Source organism: Lolium rigidum, chromosome 1 (genome assembly GCF_022539505.1).
Source record: "Lolium rigidum isolate FL_2022 chromosome 1, APGP_CSIRO_Lrig_0.1, whole genome shotgun sequence".
Lineage (NCBI taxonomy): Eukaryota > Viridiplantae > Streptophyta > Magnoliopsida > Poales > Poaceae > Lolium > Lolium rigidum.
The window spans coordinates 272018087-272037853 of record NC_061508.1 but is presented as its reverse complement, the minus strand read 5'-3'; the positions used below and the strand labels follow the sequence as shown (position 1 = coordinate 272037853).

The 19767-nt window shown below is 41.5% G+C and overlaps 1 protein-coding gene across 1 annotated transcript; it reads right to left on the bottom strand.

Moving 5' to 3' along the window:
• Nucleotides 1-233: 233 nt before the first annotated feature.
• LOC124694330 (ent-kaurene oxidase 2-like) lies at nt 234-5156 on the bottom strand. The gene is made up of 8 exons (XM_047227329.1): nt 4988-5156; nt 2724-2884; nt 2011-2172; nt 1761-1901; nt 1376-1630; nt 1120-1278; nt 844-1038; nt 234-719 (listed from the first exon to the last, which is right to left on the bottom strand). The coding sequence occupies exons 1-8, from the start codon at nt 5139-5141 to the stop codon at nt 399-401; spliced, it is 1548 nt and encodes a 515-aa protein (XP_047083285.1). The 5' UTR covers nt 5142-5156; the 3' UTR covers nt 234-398.
• Between the last annotated feature and the right edge of the window lie 14611 nt (nt 5157-19767).

The following is a 19767-nucleotide window of genomic DNA, read 5'->3' as shown; positions in this document are numbered from 1 at the left end:
GATCTATAGGGTCCTTGTTTTTTGATTCCTTGTTTTTTGATGCACCCACGGTTTTGTCAAGGAAGGAGCACCGGAACAGAAGTGCATCTTCACATCGTGTAATCATTCATTATCAAACACTCGTGTTCATTGTCAAACACTCGTGTTTCTCCGCGCGCCTCCGTACCAAAGATAGTCAGCAACTCTTACTTTTGCTAAAACCTGCAAGGAAATTACCCAAGGACAACGACCAGTAGCAAAGGAAATTAACAGCTCTCACACTATTTAGTATTTAGTACTCATTCAAACCCACGACTAGTATACTATTCTTTGATACTACTATTCTTCTCAAGAGTTCAACCAGTTCTTCACTTCTTCTCACTCACCACTCCATTACCAAACCACAACAAACAAACGCTTCACTTGGTTGCTGCTCTCGGCGAGATGTGCACGTGCAGCGGGTGGAGCTTGAAGCTGGTGAGCTGGATGGTGGTAACGTTGTCCTCGTCGCCCTCCTTGAGCCTCCACGCGAACTCCTGCACGAAGCGTGCGATGGCGGTGCACGAGATGGTCGACGCCTGCAGGGCGCCAGCGCAGACCCTCCTCCCGCCGCCGAACGCCATGGTCTTGAACAAGTCCGCCTCGTCGAACCTCCCGTCCAGGAACCTCTCCGGCCTCCACGCCTCGGGATCCTCCCAGTCATTCTTGTTCATGTTGCACCCGTACAGGTTGATGATCATCTATCACAAATAAGTTAAGCAGCTATTTCAGAAATCCGTGTGCGCAGCGGCCAAAACTTCATTTTTATGTTGTCATTATGAGTGTTCATGTAGCGATGTCCATGCCATTGTAGGGTTCAGTTACCTCTGTTCCGGCTGGGACGTCGTAGCCAGCCAGCTTGGTGTCCTCATGGACGAACCTCGGAGGCACAAGCGGTACCGGGGAATGATTCCGCAGCGTCTCGTGGAACACAGCGTTAAGGTACGGCAGCTGACGCAGGTGATCCTCCGTGACCGTATTGTCGCCGCACACCTGCTGGATCTCCTGGTACAGTCGGTCCTGTTGTGCCAAAGCTATTTTCTGTTAACAGTTTGGTTCCGGCAAGAAATGCACACCGTAGAGAGAGAGAAGGGAACTTGCCTGTATTTCTGGGTTTTTGGCAAGCTCGTACATAGCCCACTCTGACGTCACCAAGGTAGTATCCGCAGCCTCGATGATTGCCTCCCACACCATCATCGTCAATTGCTCGTCTGTCAGCACGTTCTCTGCTACCAAAAAGTCCAAATAGGATACCTTTGCCTGCATATATACCAATTTTATCTCGTCAAGATGATAAATGAACACAGACAAGAACTGATCAAGATAAAACAGTTACAAACTATGTTTAGCTGACCACCTCGCCGCGCTCAATTCTTTTCTTCTGCTGGTTGACCAAGGCTCGCACCACCGTGGTTCGCCTGGATTCTGTGGTAACAACTGTTGTTTCGAAGCTCTTGTTTGGAACCCAACTGAGGTATGGGAAGAAATCCCTCCAATCAACCTCAATTGCGCACATCATCATGTCGACCACAGTGATCTGGTAGATTTCTTCCTTTGATATCTCCCTCCCAAACTCCTCAACATAGACTGAATTCACATCCTCGCCTAAGCTCTAAAATTGCAGTATGCATTGTCAGTATTGCAAATAATAAACAAATGATCTGAAGATTGGTTCAAATCATGAAAATGATACTGGTGACAGTATGGACGAGCACACCGTATCATGATGTTTGTAGATTTACCTGAATCAAGGACAGGCGAAACAGCTCTTCCTTGAATACTTCTCTAAAGTTTAGAGGAGAATGTGGGTCGTCAGTCACCAGTGTACGGAAAGTGCTTAACATGTTATCCATCATCGTGTCTCTTGTGTCCCGAAATTGCTTCTAAATGTTTTGCAAGGATTTTGTTGTGGTACATTAGTAAATTGAAACTGTAAACTTATAGAGGAGGCGGCAACTATTTGTGTAATTTTGGAAATGTTAAGACTTGTACCTGAGCAGCAGAACCCAACATGCCAGCCATAACTAAACGCTTCACCATTTTGTGGAAGTCATTGTAGTCACTCGTAGCAACCATCGCTTTATCACGAGTCAGCACTGACAATGCTTTAGGTAGCTTTCGAGTAGATATGGATGAGAATTTCGCAACCATTGCCTGCAAATATAGGACATAATGTATGTTCTTGTAAATTTATATTCAAACATGAAAGTTTCTGACAATGCTGATGTCATTACTCTGTTCTACATCGCAGCCAATATCAGGAAGAACTATATCCATAATTTGTGTATTAATCTGGTCTAGTTTTTAACTTAGTTGGGTAATTTTTGCGGAAAAGAGATGAGTTCGTAACATGTTTTAATTGGTTTTTATTTGTGAGAGAAATCATTAGAATCCATTATTTATCTCCAACATGAGAAAAAAATAGGTGAAATAACAATCAGGTTAAGCTTAAATTTCACGGTGAAAAAAGAACTCTTCTAGCTAGATTTGAATTATTAAACTGTAACTTAATAGATAAAATTGCTATGATAATGTCAACAAAAGCATACATAGTAAACAGGAACTAGGTAATATTAAAAAAAAATCAGTCAGAACACAAAGGCTAAATTTCCACAATAATCCAGATGTGCAAAAAAAGATATCTGGAGTACAATAGCAAAAATAGTGTCAAGTGAATTTAAGATAAATGAATATTTCGGCATTACCTCCTTGGCTACTTCTGCTGAGTTGAGCACAGCTACAGATGAAGCCCCAGTCTTTATTGTGTATATTGGCCCATAAATTTCGGACCATTTTGCAAAGGTCTTATGGGGCTTCTTTTCTTTCAACTGGTGTAGATTTCCAATAAGCGGTAAACCGGGAACAGCTACATGACAATTAAACATTTGGTGTCAGACGAGGTAATGCTTTTATTGTTCTTTCTTAGGAGACTTAAATAACCACAGATTATCAAAAGGAGATAATTGGTGAACACTAGAATAACCCAGATCACATATAGGTCAGCGTGTATCAAGAAAATTCCAGCCATCATATTTGCGATATACAACTTATTTATACTGCGATATATGGGGGTAAAACATGTTATGTTCAGAATGTTCCTGTTTTCAAATCCACAGTAGCTGCCTGTAACTTAATATAAACTAAATAATTGAATTGTGCTCACATGCATAACATGCATTGTGCAGACATAAAGCAGGGGACATAAGTTGTCAAATTTCTATTTTCTGAATTGTTCTATCAACATGATTTGAAGATCTACTGTGACAGACAAAGGAACATCTGGACTCATTGTTTTTGCAGTTGCTATACGAGAATCAACACCCTTTAGGCCGATAGTAAGTAGTAGGAAGCTGTAGAAACTGTGACAGTCTTTTTTTAAGAGCAACCGCAGGAGTTGTGCCTTTCATTAAGAAGAGAGAAAACCAAACATGTTACAGAGGTAGCAAGGGATGCATTCCATTTCATTCTTTCCCCCCAGATAAACTTAGTAGTTTTTCTAACGTATATATTTGATAAAAAAAGACTCCACAGACATTTTTGGAGGTTGGAACACAAGAAACCCAAATGAATTTAGCTGAAATTCATGTTATTGCAATTTCCATAGGAAAGATGGAATTTCTGTCGTTCCACAAAGGGCATAAATTTATCCATCGGACTACGCGTGGAAACTCAAGACTGTCAAGTGCGTGCACAAATACATGTGGAAATGAAGAAACATGTTAATTTGTTTCTTCCGGTATACTTTTCTTGTGTTATTCTAAGAAAGCTACTGGCATGTCACAACTGTGAGCAGCTCAGGGGTGTAGCTATATTTCCTATACCTGTTCTACAAGAATGTAGAAAAATAAGTGAAGCAATCTTTTTATGACAGTAACATCTCAATGCTTTGCTTTCAGTCACTTGTTTAGGTTTCCTTTAGAGAGCTTATGAAGCACTTTTCCTTGTGAAAGTGCCAACCGGATTGCTCGTGCCCATGTATGGGGACCAAACGGGATATAGACTTGGATTGCAACAGAAAAGGAGCTGCTTAGAATAGTGGGAAGTAAAAGTGGTCGCGTGATTCTTCATGTCGGCATGTTCTTATCCGCAGTACATTATATGTCTAATGAACTATGGCTAAACTTGTAAAAATTATATATATAAGAAATAAACTAGGAGGTATTCAGAAATTTACCAAAACAAAAACTATTAAGTATTCGAAGGTTATTCCCGAATTAAAAAATAGCACGCACACACAATCTAAATATAGGTCATCATGGGAAAATATCAGCTCGAAACAAACTGATATCCATCTAAACCACGTGTAAAGATTTGAAAAGTTTTAATTCTAATGTACAATTACTTACTTGAAGGGGGTGATATTACGTACATAGGCCTCTATAATTTGTCAAGACCGCTATTCGGTAAAAGCATTCGAAATGTTACATCTGAGTTTTATCTTCAAACAATGTACAGGCTTGCAACGTATGGTATAGTTTTAGAAAGTTATAAAACTATATTACATAATTGCTTTCCAAATCGGATTAGGTTCGTTTTCCCCTAATAAATATACCTACGTACTGTATCTGAACAAATCGGAGACGATTACATGACAGCCTCTAAGACCGCAAGGAAAACGTGGTTTATCTGAGGCCGATGGCTGATCAGGATGATGCGATTTCATAAAAAAAAAAAAAAAACATTTACACTCCGCCAGCTTAGGATGCTCTGGAATGAAACACGATTAATCTGAAGGAGGCTTCTCAATCCAAAGGAATAAAATCTGGAAAAGGGTGAGTTATTCGGTGTGATAGGTCCGAATCGATGGTGGGCTCCAAACAGAGGGGGGGAAAGGAGAGAACCTGTGGTTTGAAAGGGGACTGAAACCGAAATACCACAGCATCCAAAAAGGAAGCAGAGCAATAACAAGAACATGGCAAGATCGATCGAACGAGTGCATTTCGAGGAGACTAGGTGAGACGGTCGTCACCTGGGGGCGCGTTGGAGCGCTCCTTGTGCCCAATCCCGACGATGCCGGCCTTGCCGGCGAGCGTGGCGGCCGCGGCCAGCCCGCCGACGGCCGCGGCGGCCGCAGCCACGGCGCCCCCGCCGCTCGCGGGGAGCATGGTCAGCAGGAAATCCATCGGTCTGCTCGCGTGAGGGACCTCCGGCCGTGCTGGCTGGTGCCGGCTGCCGGCTGCGGAGCAAGGGGTGGGGTGGGAGGAGCCGAGGAGGGAAGGCGGGCAGTGGCGGTGCGGCCTGCGTGTTTCGGTTTCGGCTTTTTAGTGCTGGCGAGAGACGAGACAGGGAAAAGCGACAAAGGGCCCGCCGCAAGGCATATCAGTGCGGAGCATAAAGAATCGACTTCTGATTCGTAAAAAAAAAAAGAGAATTAACTCCTGATTCGCAAAAAAAAAAAAAAAAAAGAATCCACTCCTCTCAAAGAGTGTGAACGAGCTATTTACCGGGTGACCGTGTGTGCGGCTCCACCAAAAAAATTTGCACATTTGCCACACAACAATTAGACATGTACAATCAACAGATATCACATATTATCCTCAGGCCACTCCCCAGGGCGGCTCCAGGGGCGATCTCGCGCGCCGCCAGCAACCCATTTATCCCGGCCCACCTCGTCGTCATTGCCGCCGGCCCCGACCGCGGTGGTGGTGGGCCCAGCCGCCAAACGGTGGTCTGGGATCGGTGGCTGCCAGGGGATGGCTGCACGAGCTGCCGGGGCGGCGGTGGGAGGCTCGTCCATGGCGAAAAATGATTCGGGCGGAGTCCTAGCGTCGGGGTGGCGGTGGTGGTTGCCACAGGCGGTGTGATGTGCTGGTGACAGACGTGCAGGGGGGATGGGCTAGATTGGGCACAAATCAGATCGGTCCTATCCTTGTCCTCTCCGCAGTCTTGGATGTCGACGATGGAGGGCCGGCTACTGGATTGCAGCGCTGCTCAGGCGAGGGCTTGGGTTCTTCGGACTTCGTATTCTTCGCCCAGTGTCTCCGGCATTGCCTCGGCCGACCCGGGATGGTCGGCGCCGTTGGGGTCCGATCTGAATAAAGGTGGCGGTCCTCGGATTTCTCTCACACCAAGTTGAAGATCTGTTGGATGCTTGTTCCCATCAGTCAGTCTAGAATGTTGTGTTTCGGAAGGTCCTGTCGGCGAAATTCATTGTGCGAATAATTCCTGAAGATTGTTGGATTGGGTGTTTCGGTCATGCACACCCATGTGTTTTATTTGACCATTTGGTTTCAGAGGGAGCGCTTCGAAGCTCTACTGGCTGTTAATATCATGGAGCTCGTTTTCTTTCCATGGTGCTGGTGGAGAAGGTAATGAAAGCCGATATCGGTGGAATAGCAAGGGTGGTCGGATTTTGCTGGTGATGTGGAATTGGCTTGGTGCTTCGTGACTTGAAAGAGCGACATGTATGTGGGGGCGACTGCACAGGAGAAGTTCAGAGTCTTATCTTTCAGGGTGAAAATACAAGATCTGGCCTTAATTGGTTGTGACTGACAATGTTCTTGTTGAAGACATTGTTTTGAGAGTGGGGACTTTCTTCAGGGTGAAAACCTAATGATCTATGATCGGTCGATGACAACGTTTGTGCACTATTTCTTTCTTGGAAGCTGATCTTCTGATGTTGTCTTGGTGGTGTCGTTGTTGTTGTTTCAAGAAATGGATCACTGTAGTGAGACTTTTATTTTTTTTCTAATTCTTATCTCTTTGTTTGGCTATGTGCATCCTTTATGCCATTAGGGCATGACGTTGTTACAGAGGCTGTGTGTAATTGGTATTTCTGCGATATTAATTGTAATGGGCGGTCTTTCGGAAATGCCACGTCTTTCAATTGCCTGTTAACTCGGAAAAATGGATTGCACGGTGACACAAAAAATAAATTGTTAAAATGTTATCAAAATGATTTTTTATTCCAAGAATGTCATGGAAGTGATTGCTTTACAGGGAATTGTGGTTGTTTCAGAAATGGCACAACTGTCAATTCACCGTTAACTCGGACAAAATCGTATTGCACAGTGTCACAACAACTAAATTCTTAAAATATTATCAAATGACCTTCGTATTCCAAGATTGTCATGGAAGTGATAATTTTCCAAGTAATGTCATCAAACAAGTGTTATCCTTTCGGAAATGGTACGTGTGTCAATTGATCGTTAACTTAATGAAATAACCTTGCGAGTTTATTAAACAAGCAACAAACTACGTCCCGACATCAATTCCTAAGGATAGTGAATGCCTCATTTGTGGTATCCCGCAAGAACAAATCTTTGGAGATAGCCGCGATGTCGTTAGGTGTATTGCCTTCCTTTGTGTCACCGACTTCCATCGGACCGGGGGTTCCTTCTAGAGAGGGAGGACCCATCTTCATAGACAAGACTGATACTTTACTCTATAAGTGAGACATATTTATATCTATCTAGATTTGTTTCAGACTTTTATTATTAACTAGCATATTTTTATCTAGGTTTGCTTAAAACTTATTGCTACCTATGTATGACATAAACATAATGTTGCGTACGAGACACATTTCTATCTATGGTTGCTTGACACATCGGAATAAATCGCCAAAATAGTTTTGGAATTTGGGAAAAAATACACGAAGTGATTGTTTTCATGTTGCCATCAAACATGTGTGGTTATTTCAGAAATGCTTGTTTTTCAGTTGACCGTTAACTCGGAAAAATCGTATTGCACACTGCCACACCCGCCGAACTCTTAAAACGTGATCAAACTGATTCTTATATTTTGAGAATGCCATGGAAGTGACCGTTTTCTAGGGAATGTATTCAAAATAACTCTCATATTTTGAGAACGCCATGGAAGTGTCATCATTTGGTAAATGGTATATCTCTTAATTGACCATTAAATTTTTGAAATAACCTTGTGAGTTCATTAGTAAAGTTACAGAACTACGATACCGAGAGAAACGTACTCTTGAGGGGACCGAATTACTTTTGAAGTGTCCCGCAAGAACGAATCATGCGAGAGGATCAGCTTCGTGTTACGAGTATGACCTATCTGTGTGTCAGGGACGTCCACCGAACCAAGCTTACTCGCCTTTTAGTCCTCGACCTCGTCAGCTGACAGGGAAGACTCGTCTCATAGAGGGCATATATTTTACTCTATAAATTAGACATATTTGTATCTATTATTTGTTTCATACTTTATCTATGAATGCAAATATTTTTATCTATATTTTGTTGATACATTTCTATCTATGTATGATATAGACATAATTCCGTGTATGATACACATTTCTATCTATGGTGGCTCTAGGCATTGAAGTAAATCGCCGCACTGATTTTGGATTTTGAGAAAAATATAAAAAAATTCATGGAATTGATCATTTTCATAGTGTCATCAAAGAATTGTGGTTGTTTTGGAAATGCCACATCTATCAATCGACCGTTACCGTGGAAAAATTGTATTCCAAGACATTTATCTAATGAACTTGGTATTCCAAGAATTAATGTCATACAAGTGATCGTTTTCTAGGGAATGACATCAAACAAGTGGCATCCTTTTGGAAGTTGTACATCTTTCGATTGACCATTAACTTGGTAAAATAACCTTGCTAAGTTTATTAGTCAGGTAATAGAACAACGACCTCGAGAGCAACTTCAGAGGAGAATGTATACCTCTTTTGTGGTATCCCACAAGGACAAATCATTGAATATGATCATGTTTCGGTTAGGAGTACAGCCTTCCTTCGTGTCACTGACGTCCACCGGACCGGAGGTACTCTCCTTACGCATAGATAGGATCCGTCCTCATAGAGAGGACTGATAATTTACTCTACAAATGATACATATTTATACATATCTATATTTGTTTCAGACTTTTATCTATGAATGTGCATATTATTATACTATATGATTTCTTGAGATATATTGCTATATATGTATAACATAAAAATAATTTTTTGTACCAGACACATTTCCATATATGGTTGCTCGAGATATCAAACATGTGTGGTTGTTTTGGAAATGCCATGTCTTTCAATTGAACGTTAACTTGGAAAAATCGTATTGCACAGTGCCACAACAAGTAAATTCCTAAAACGTTGTATTCCGGAAATGTCATGGAAGTGATCGTTTTCCAGGGAATGTCATCAAACAAGTGGCATCTTCGTGGAAATGGTACATCTGTCAATTGATTGTTAACTTGGGGAAATAACCTTTCAACTTATTGGTCAAGTAACAAAACACGATGATACGTCTCCAACATATCTATAATTTCTGATGTTCCATGCTTGTTTTATGACAATACCTACATGTTTTGTTCACACTTTATGTCATTATTATGCGTTTTCCGGAACTAACCTATTAACAAGATGCCGAAGTGCCAGTTCCTGTTTTCTGCTGTTTTTGGTTTCAGAAATCTTAGTAAGGAAATATTCTCGGAATTGGACGAAATCAACGCCCAGTATCTTATATTTCAAGGAAGCTTCCAGAGCACCGAAGAGGGGCCAGAGGAGAGGCCCAGGGCCACCACACATGGTGGCAGCGCGGCCCAGGGGGGCGCGCCCCCCTGTTGTGTGGAGCCTCCAGACCCCCTCCGACTCCGACTCTCCGCCTATAAAAGCCTTCCTGACCTAAAAACTTCGGGGGAATAAGCCACGGTACGAGAAACCTTCCAGAGCCGCCGCTATCGCGAAGCCAAGATTCGGGGGCCAGAAGTCTCTGTTCCGGCACGCCGCCGGGACGGGGAATTGCCCCCGGAAGGCATCTCCATCGACACCACCGCCATCTTCATCACCGCTGCTGTCTCCCATGAGGAGGGAGTAGTTCTCCCGAGGCTAAGGGCTGTACCGGTAGCTATGTGGTTAATCTCTCTCTCCATGTACTTCAATACAATGATCTCATGAGCTGCCTTACATGATTGAGATTCATATGATGAGCTTTGTAATCTAGATGTCGTTATGCTATTCAAGTGGATTTTACTTATGTGATCTCCGGAGACTCCTTGTCCCACGTGTGTAAAGGTGACAGTGTGTGCACCGTGTGGGTCTCTTAGGCTATATTTCACAGAATACTTATTCACTGAGTTATAATTTGAGTTGGATGTCTCTATGAAATTGTGGTGTGTTAGTACCTCCTATAAATGCTCACAGTGACAGCGTGGGGTGTTTATTAGTACTTGGGAATACATCTTTAAGGTTTGCTTTGCAGTCCTACATGATGAATTAGAGTTCGTTATCTTGCCAGAGAGTAATTCAGAATAGCATAGTGAAGTGCTTATTTATATTCCTTTATGATTGCAATGTTGAGAGTGTCCACTAGTGAAAGTATGATCCCTAGGCCTTGTTTCTAAGCATTGAAACACCGTTTCCAACAAGTTCTGCTACATGTTCGCTTGCTGCAATTTATATTTCAGATTGCAATTACTACGCATATACATTCATACCACTTGTATTTCACTATCTCTTCGCCGAATTAGTGCACCTATACATCTGACAAGTGTATTAGGTGTGTTGGGGACACAAGAGACTTCTTGTATCGTGATTGTAGGGTTGCTTGAGAGGGATATCTTTGACCTCTTCCTCCCTGAGTTCGATAAACCTTGGGTGATCCACTTAAGGAAAAACTTGCTGCTGTTCTACAAACCTCTGCTCTTGGAGGCCCAAGACTATCTACAGGAAAAGAAGTGTGAGTAGACATCAAGCTATTTTCTAGCGCCGTTGCCGGGGAACGAAGAAAAGCTACACCACAGAGATTTCTACCTCCCACGTCGACCACGCGCCAGTTGTGGACAGCAAGCTATTTTCTGGCGCCGTTGCTGGGGAGGAAAGGTAAAAGGTACTCACACTCCGGATCCCGACAACTAAGCTATTTTCTGGGTGAGTGCTCGAAGCTATTTCCTTTAGATCTTGCAATTGCATCTTTTTGTTTCTTGTTAAACACTAGTAAGGCATAATGGAAAACAGCTGTGAGCTTTTGAATCTATTTCCTGAGTTAAGACATAAATGATGTGTTGCAAAAATTGAAAAACCTATGGAACCTTATTTGCATGCTAATGGCAATGTTGTTAGTATGAATGCTTTGAACACCATTGTTGCTAGTGATATGGAAAATTCTAAGCTTGGGGAAGCTGGTTTTGATGAGCATGATATTTTTAGTCCCCCAAGCATTGAGGAGAAAATTTTCTTTGATGATACTTTGCCTCCTATTTATGATGATTATAATGATAGTGGTCTTTTGGTGCCACCTACTATGGAGGATAAAGGTTATTATGATTACACTATGCCTCCTATATTTGATGATTATGGTGATTAATTTGCTCCCACTATTACTAATAAAATTGATTATGCTTATGTGGAGAGCAATAATTTTATGCATGAGACTCATGATAAGAATGTTTCATTTGATAGTTATATTGTTGAGTTTGTTCATGATGCTACTGAAAATCTTTATGAGAGAGGAAAATATGGTTGTAGAAATTTTCATGTTACTAAAACACCTCTCTTTAACTTGAAAATCTTGAAGTTGCGCTTGTCTAGTTTTCCTATGCTTGTTGCATTATGCTTAAATGACTTGTTTATTTACAAGATTCCTTTTCATAGGAAGTGGGTTAGACTTAAATTTGTTTTGAATTTGATTTTTGATGCTCTCTTTTGCTTCAACTACTATTTCTTGGGAGTGCATCCTTAAATTTACTGAGCCCATCTTAATGGCTATAAAGAAAGCACTTCTTGGGAGATAACCCATGTTTTCATTTTACTACAGCAATTTTGTTTTATATTTGAGTCTTGGAAGTTGTTACTACTGTAGCAACCTCTCCTTATCTTTATTTTATTGCATTGTTGTGCCAAGTAAAGTCTTTGATAGTAAAGATGATAGTAGATTTGGATTACTGCGCAGAAACAGATTTCTTGCTGTCACGAATTTGAGTAGTATTCTCTGTAGGTAACTCAGAAAAATCTGCCAATTTACGTGAGTAATCCTCAGATATGTACGCAACTTTCATTCAATTTGAGCATTTTCATTTGAGCAAGTATGGTGCCTCTAAAAAATTCGTCTTACGGACTGTTCTGTTTTTGACAGATTCTGCCTTTTATTTCGCATTGCCTGTTTTGCTATGTTTGATGGATTTCTTTATTCCATTAACTTTCAGTAGCTTTGTGCAATGTCCATAAGTGTTAAGAATGATTATGTCACCTCTGAACGTGTGAATTTTTGATTATGCACTAACCCTCTAATGAGTTTGTTTCGAGTTTGGTGTGGAGGAAGTTTTCAAGGATCAAGAGAGGAGGATGATACAATATGATCAAGGAGAGTGAAAGCTCTAAGCTTGGGGATGCCCCGGTGGTTCATCCCTGCATATTTAAAGAAGACTCAAGCATCTAAGCTTGGGGATGCCCAAGGCATCCCCTTCTTCATCGACAACATTATCAGGTTCCTCTAGTGAAACTATATTTTTATTCCGTCACATCTTATGTGCTTTACTTGGAGCGTCTCTTTGCTTTTGTTTTTGTTTTTGTTTGAATAAAATTGGATCCTAGCATTCATTGTGTGGGAGAGAGACACGCTCCGTTGTTGCATATGAACACATATGTTCTTAGCTTTACTCATAATGTTCATGGCGAAGGTTGAAATTGCTTCGTTAATTGTTATATGGTTGGAAACGGGAAATGCTACATGTGGTAATTGGTATAATGTCTTGAATAATTTGATACATGGCAATTGTTGTGCTCATGTTTAAGCTCTTGCATCATATACTTTGCACCTATTAGTGAAGTGATACGTCTCCGACGTATCGATAATTTCTTATGTTCCATGCCACATTATTGATGTTATCTACATGTTTTATGCACACTTTATGTCATATTCGTGCATTTTCTGGAACTAACCTATTAACAAGATGCCGAAGTGCCGGTTCTGTTTTCTGCTGTTTTTGGTTTCAGAAATCCTAGTAACGAAATATTCTCGAAATCGGACGAAATCAACGCCCAAGTTCCTATTTTCACCGGAAGCATCCAGAACACCCGGGAAGGACCAGAGGGGGGGCACTGGGCCCCCATACCATAGGCCGGCGCGGCCCAGGCCCTGGCCGCGCTGCCCTATGGTGTCGTCGCCCCTTCGACCCTCCTGCGCCGCCTCTTCGCCTATTTAAAGCCCCTGGATCGAAAACCCTGATACGTTCGACGAAAACCACAGAAACCATCCAGAGCCGCCGCCATCGCGAGGCCAAGATCTGGGGGATAGGAGTCTCTGTTTCGGCACGCTGCCGGAGCGGGGAAGTGCCCCCGGAAGGCTTCTCCATCGACACCGCTGCCATCTCCACCGCCATCTTCATCACCGCTGCTGCTCCCATGAGGAGGGAGTAGTTCTCCATCGAGGCTCGGGGCTGTACCGGTAGCTATGTGGTTAATCTCTCTCCCATGTACCTCAATACAATAATCTCATGAGCTGCTTTACATGATTGAGATTCATATGAGTTTTGTATCACAATTCATCTATGTGCTACTCTAGTGATGTTATTAAAGTATTCTATTCCTCCTGCATTGGTGTAAAGGTGACTAGTGTGTGCACCATGTGGTTCTTGTCGTAGGCTATGATCATGATCTCTTGTGGATTGTGAAGTTAACTATTACTATGATGGTATTGATGTGATCTATTTGGTTATGTTGATCTATCTTACACTATAAGGTTACTAAAACATGAACATAATTGTGGAGCTTGTTAACTCCGGCATTGAGGGTTCGTGTAATCCTACGCAATGTGTTCATCATCCAACAAGAGTGTAGAGTATGCATTTATCTATTCTGTTATGTGATCAATTTGAGAGTGTCCACTAGTGAAAGTCTAATCCCTAGGCCTTGTTCCTAAATACTGCTATCGCTGCTTGTTTACTATTTCACTGTGTTACTACTGCTGCAATACTACCACCACCAACTACACGCCAGCAAGCTATTTTCTGGCACCGTTGCTACTGCTACTATATATTTATACCACCTGTATTTCACTGTCTCTTCGCCGAACTAGTGCACCTATTAGGTGTGTTGGGGACACAAGAGACTTCTTGCTTTGTGGTTGCAGGGTTGCATGAGAGGGATATCTTTGACCTCTTCCTCCCCGAGTTCGATAAACCTTGGGTGATCCACTTAAGGGAAAACTTGCTGCTGTTCTACAAACCTCTGCTCTTGGAGGCCCAACACCGTCTACAGGAAAAGGAGGGGGAAGTAGACATCAAGCTATTTTCTGGCGCCGTTGCCGGGGAGGAAAGGTAAAAGGTACTCACACTCCGGACCTCGGCTACCAAGCTATTTTCCGGCGCATCGTAAGTACTCAAAGCTATTTCCTTTAGATCCTGCAATTGCAACTTTTTGTTTCTTGTTTACACTAGTTTGGCATAATGGACAAGAATGAGCTTCTTATGCTATTTCCTGATTTAAAACATGGATTGTTTGATGCGAAAATTAAAAAACCTATGGAATCTTATTTGCATGCTGGTAGTAATATTAGTATGAACGCTTTGAACACCATTGTTGATAATGATATAGAAAGTTCTAAGCTTGGGGAAGCTGGTTTTCATGATCTTTTTAGTCCCCCAAGCATTGAGGAGAAAATTTTCTTTGATGATACTTTACCTCCTATTTATGATGATTATAATGATAGTGGTCTTTTGGTTCCGCCTACTATGGAGAGTAAATTTGATTATGATTACAATATGCCTCCTATATTTGATGATAGCTACTTTGTTGAATTTGCTCCCATTGTTACTAATAAAATTGATTATGCTTATGTGGAGAGTAATAATTTTATGCATGAGACTCATGATAAGAATGCTTTATGTGATAGTTATATTGTTGAGTTTGCTCATGATGCTACTGAAAGTTATTATGAGAGAGGAAAATATGGTTGTAGAAATTTTCATGTTACTAAAATACCTCTCTATGTGCTGAAATTTTTGAAGCTATGCTTGTTTTATCTTCCTATGCTTGTTACTTTGCTCTTCATGAACTTGTTTATTTACAAGATTCCTATGCATAGGAAGCATGTTAGACTTAAATGTGTTTTGAATTTGCCTCTGGATGCTCTCTTTTTGCTTCAAATACTATTTCTTGCGAGTGCATCATTAAAACTGCTGAGCCCATCTTAATGGCTATAAAGAAAGAACTTCTTGGGAGATAACCCATGTGTTATTTTGCTACAGTACTTTGTTTTATATTTGTGTCTTGGAAGTTGTTTACTACTGTAGCAACCTCTCCTTATCTTAGTTTTGTGTTTTGTTGTGCCAAGTTAAGCCGTTGATAGAAAAGTAAGTACTAGATTTGGATTACTGCGCAGTTCCAGATTTCTTTGCTGTCACGAATCTGGGTCCACCTCCCTGTAGGTAGCTCAGAAAATTAAGCCAATTTACGTGCATGATCCTCAGATATGTACGCAACTTTCATTAAATTTGAGCATTTTCATTTGAGCAAGTCTGGTGCCATTTTAAAATTCGTCAATACGAACTGTTCTGTTTTGACAGATTCTGCCTTTTATTTCGCATTGCCTCTTTCGCTATGTTGGATGAATTTCTTTGATCCACTAATGTCCAGTAGCATTATGCAATGTCCAGAAGTGTTAAGAATGATTGTGTCACCTCTGAATATGTTAATTTTTATTGTGCACTAACCCTCTAATGAGTTGTTTCGAGTTTGGTGTGGAGGAAGTTTTCAAGGATCAAGAGAGGAGTATGATGCAACATGATCAAGGAGAGTGAAAGCTCTAAGCTTGGGGATGCCCCGGTGGTTCACCCCTGCATATATTAAGAAGACTCAAGCGTCTAAGCTTGGGGATGCCCAAGGCATCCCCTTCTTCATCGACAACATTATCAGGTTCCTCCCCTGAAACTATATTTTTATTCCATCACATCTTATGTGCTTGTCTTGGAGCGTCGGTTTGTTTTTGTTTTTTGTTTTTGTTTGAATAAATGCTTGTGTGGGAGAGAGACACGCTCCGCTGGTTCATATGAACACATGTGTTCTTAGCTCATAGTATTCATGGCGAAGTTTCTCCTTCGTTAAATTGTTATATGGTTGGAATTGGAAAATGATACATGTAGTAATTGCTATTAATGTCTTGGGTAATGTGATACTTGGCAATTGTTGTGCTCATGATTAAGCTCTTGCATCATATGCTTTGCACCCATTAATGAAGAAATACATAGAGCATGCTAAAATTTGGTTTGCATATTTGGTTTCTCTAAGGTCTAGATAATTTCTAGTATTGAGTTTGAACAACAAGGAAGAAGGTATAGAGTCTTATAATGTTTTCAATATGTCTTTTATGTGAGTTTTGCTGCACCGGTTCATCCTTGTGTTTGTTTCAAATAGCCTTGCTAGCCTAAACCTTGTATCGAGAGGGAATACTTCTCATGCATCCAAAATACTTGAGCCAACCACTATGCCATTTGTGTCCACCATACCTACCTACTACATGGTATTTTCTGCCATTCCAAAGTAAATTGCTTGAGTGCTACCTTTGAAATTCCATCATTCACCTTTGCAATATATAGCTCATGGGACAAATAGCTTAAAAACTATTGTGGTATTGAATATGTACTTATGCACTTTATCTCTTATTAAGTTGCTTGTTGTGCGATAACCATGTTCACTCGGGGACGCCATCAACTACTCTTTGTTGAATTTCATGTGAGTTGCTATGCATGTTCGTCTTGTCCGAAGTAAGAGAGATCTACCACCTTATGGTTAAGCATGCATATTGTTAGAGAAGAACATTGGGCCGCTAACTAAAGCCATGATCCATGGTGGAAGTTTCAGTTTTGGACATATATCCTCAATCTCAAATGAGAAAATTATTAATTGTTGTTACATGCTTATGCATAAAAGAGGAGTCCATTATATGTTGTCTATGTTGTCCCGGTATGGATGTCTAAGTTGAAGAATAATCAATAGCGAGAAATCAAATGCGAGCTTTCTCCTTAGACCTTTGTACAGGCGGCATAGAGGTACCCCTTTGTGACACTTGGTAAAAACATGTGCATTGTGATGATCCGGTAGTCCAAGCTAATTAGGACAAGGTGCGGGCACTATTAGTATACTATGCATGAGGCTTGCAACTTGTAAGATATAATTTACATGATACATATGCTTTATTACTACCGTTGACAAAATTGTTTCATGTTTTCAAAATCAAAGCTCTAGCACAAATATAGCAATCGATGCTTTCCTCTTTGAAGGACCATTCTTTTACTTTTATTGTTGAGTCAGTTCACCTATTTCTCTCCACCTCAAGAAGCAAACACTTGTGTGAACTGTGCATTGATTCCTACATATTTGCATATTGCATTTGTTATATTGCTTTGCATTGACAATATCCATGAGATATACATGTTATAAGTTGAAAGCAACCGCTGAAACTTCATCTTCCTTTATGTTGCTTCAATACCTTTACTTTCATTTATTGCTTTATGAGTTAACTCTTATGCAAGACTTATTGATGCTTGTCTTGAAGTGCTATTCATGAAAAGTCTTTGCTATATGATTCACTTGTTTACTCATGTCATATACATTGTTTTGATCGCTGCATTCACTACATATGCTTTACAAATAGTATGATCAAGGTTATGATGGCATGTCACTCCGAAATTATCCGTGTTATCGTTTTACCTGCTCGGGACGAGCAGAACTAAGCTTGGGGATGCTGATACGTCTCCGACGTATCGATAATTTCTTATGTTCCATGCCACATTATTGATGTTATCTACATGTTTTATGCACACTTTATGTCATATTCGTGCATTTTCCGGAACTAACCTATTAACAAGATGCCGAAGTGCCGGTTCTCGTTTTCTCGCTGTTTTTGGTTTCAGAAATCCTAGTAACGAAATATTCTCGGAATCGGACGAAATCAACGCCCAAGTTCCTATTTTCACCGGAAGCATCCAGAACACCCGGGAAGGACCGGAGGGGGGCACCGGGCCCCCAGACCATAGGCCGGCGCGGCCCAGGCCCTGGCCGCGCCGCCCTATGGTGTCGTCGCCCCTTCGACCCTCCTGCGCCGCCTCTTCGCCTATTTAAAGCCCCTGGATCGAAAACCCTGATACGTTCGACGAAAACCACAGAAACCATCCAGAGCCGCCGCCATCGCGAGGCCAAGATCTGGGGGACAGGAGTCTCTGTTCCGGCACGCTGCCGGAGCGGGGAAGTGCCCCCGGAGGCTTCTCCATCGACACCGCTGCCATCTCCACCGCCATCTTCATCACCGCTGTCTGCTCCCATGAGGAGGGAGTAGTTCTCCATCGAGGCTCGGGGCTGTACCGGTAGCTATGTGGTTAATCTCTCTCCCATGTACCTCAATACAATAATCTCATGAGCTGCTTTACATGATTGAGATTCATATGAGTTTTGTATCACAATTCATCTATGTGCTACTCTAGTGATGTTATTAAAGTATTCTATTCCTCCTGCATTGGTGTAAAGGTGACTAGTGTGTGCACCATGTGGTTCTTGTCGTAGGCTATGATCATGATCTCTTGTGGATTGTGAAGTTAACTATTACTATGATGGTATTGATGTGATCTATTTGGTTATGTTGATCTATCTTACACTATAAGGTTACTAAAACATGAACATAATTGTGGAGCTTGTTAACTCCGGCATTGAGGGTTCGTGTAATCCTACGCAATGTGTTCATCATCCAACAAGAGTGTAGAGTATGCATTTATCTATTCTGTTATGTGATCAATGTTGAGAGTGTCCACTAGTGAAAGTCTAATCCCTAGGCCTTGTTCCTAAATATCGCTATCGCTGCTTGTTTACTCGTTTCACCGTGTTACTACTGCTCGCAATACTACCACCACCAACTACACGCCGACAAGCTATTTTCCGGCACCGTTGCTACTGCTACTATATATTTATACCACCCGTATTTCACTATCTCTTCGCCGAACTAGTGCACCTATTAGGTGTGTTGGGGACACAAGAGACTTCTTGCTTTGTGGTTGCGGGGTTGCATGAGAGGGATATCTTTGACCTCTTCCTCCCTGAGTTCGATAAACCTTGGGTGATCCACTTAAGGGAAAACTTGCTGCTGTTCTACAAACCTCTGCTCTTGGAGGCCCAACACTGTCTACAGGAAAAGGAGGGGGAAGTAGACATCATGAAGAAATACATAGAGTTTGCTAAAATTTGGTTTGCATGATTGGTCTATCTAAGGTCTTGATATTTTCTAGTAAGGGTTTGAACAACAAGGAAGACAGTGTAGAGTCTTATAATGCTTGCAATATGTTCTTATGTGAGTTTTGCTGTACCGGTTCATACTTGTGTTTGCTTCAAACAACCTTTCTAGCCTAAGCCTTGTATTGAGAGGGAATACTTCTCGTGCATCCAAAATTCTTGAGCCAAAAACTATGCCATTTGTGTCCACCATACCTACCTACTACATGGTATTTCTCCGTCATTCCAAAGTAAATTACTTGAGTGCTACCTTTAAAATTCTATTCTTTGTCTTTGCAATATATAGCTCATGAAAGTAGCTTAAAAACTATTGTGGTATTGAATATGTGCTTATGTATCTTATTTCTTATAAGTTGCTTGTTGAGCGGTAACCATGTTTCTGGGGACGCCATCAACTATTACACCTTTGTTGAATATCATGTGAGTTGCTATGCATGTTCGTCTTGTCTGAAGTAAGGGTGATTTATCATGATCAATGGTTTGAGTATGCATATTGTTAGAGAAGAACATTGGGCCGCTAACTAAAGCCACGCACCATGGTGGAAGTTTCAGTTTGGACAACAATCCTC

What these genes read in the sequence shown, in the direction of transcription:
- LOC124694330 (XM_047227329.1), bottom strand. Translation starts at nt 5,141, where the DNA reads ATGGATTTCCTGCTGACCATGCTCCCCGCGAGCGGCGGGGGCGCCGTG. An exon ending in GCGCTCCAACGCGCCCCCAG is followed by an intron (nt 2,885 to 4,987) that starts GTGACGACCGTC and finishes ATTGTCATGTAG; the next exon opens with CTGTTCCCGGTTTACCGCTT. An exon ending in TTCGCCTGTCCTTGATTCAG is followed by an intron (nt 1,631 to 1,760) that starts GTAAATCTACAA and finishes CTGCAATTTTAG; the next exon opens with AGCTTAGGCGAGGATGTGAA.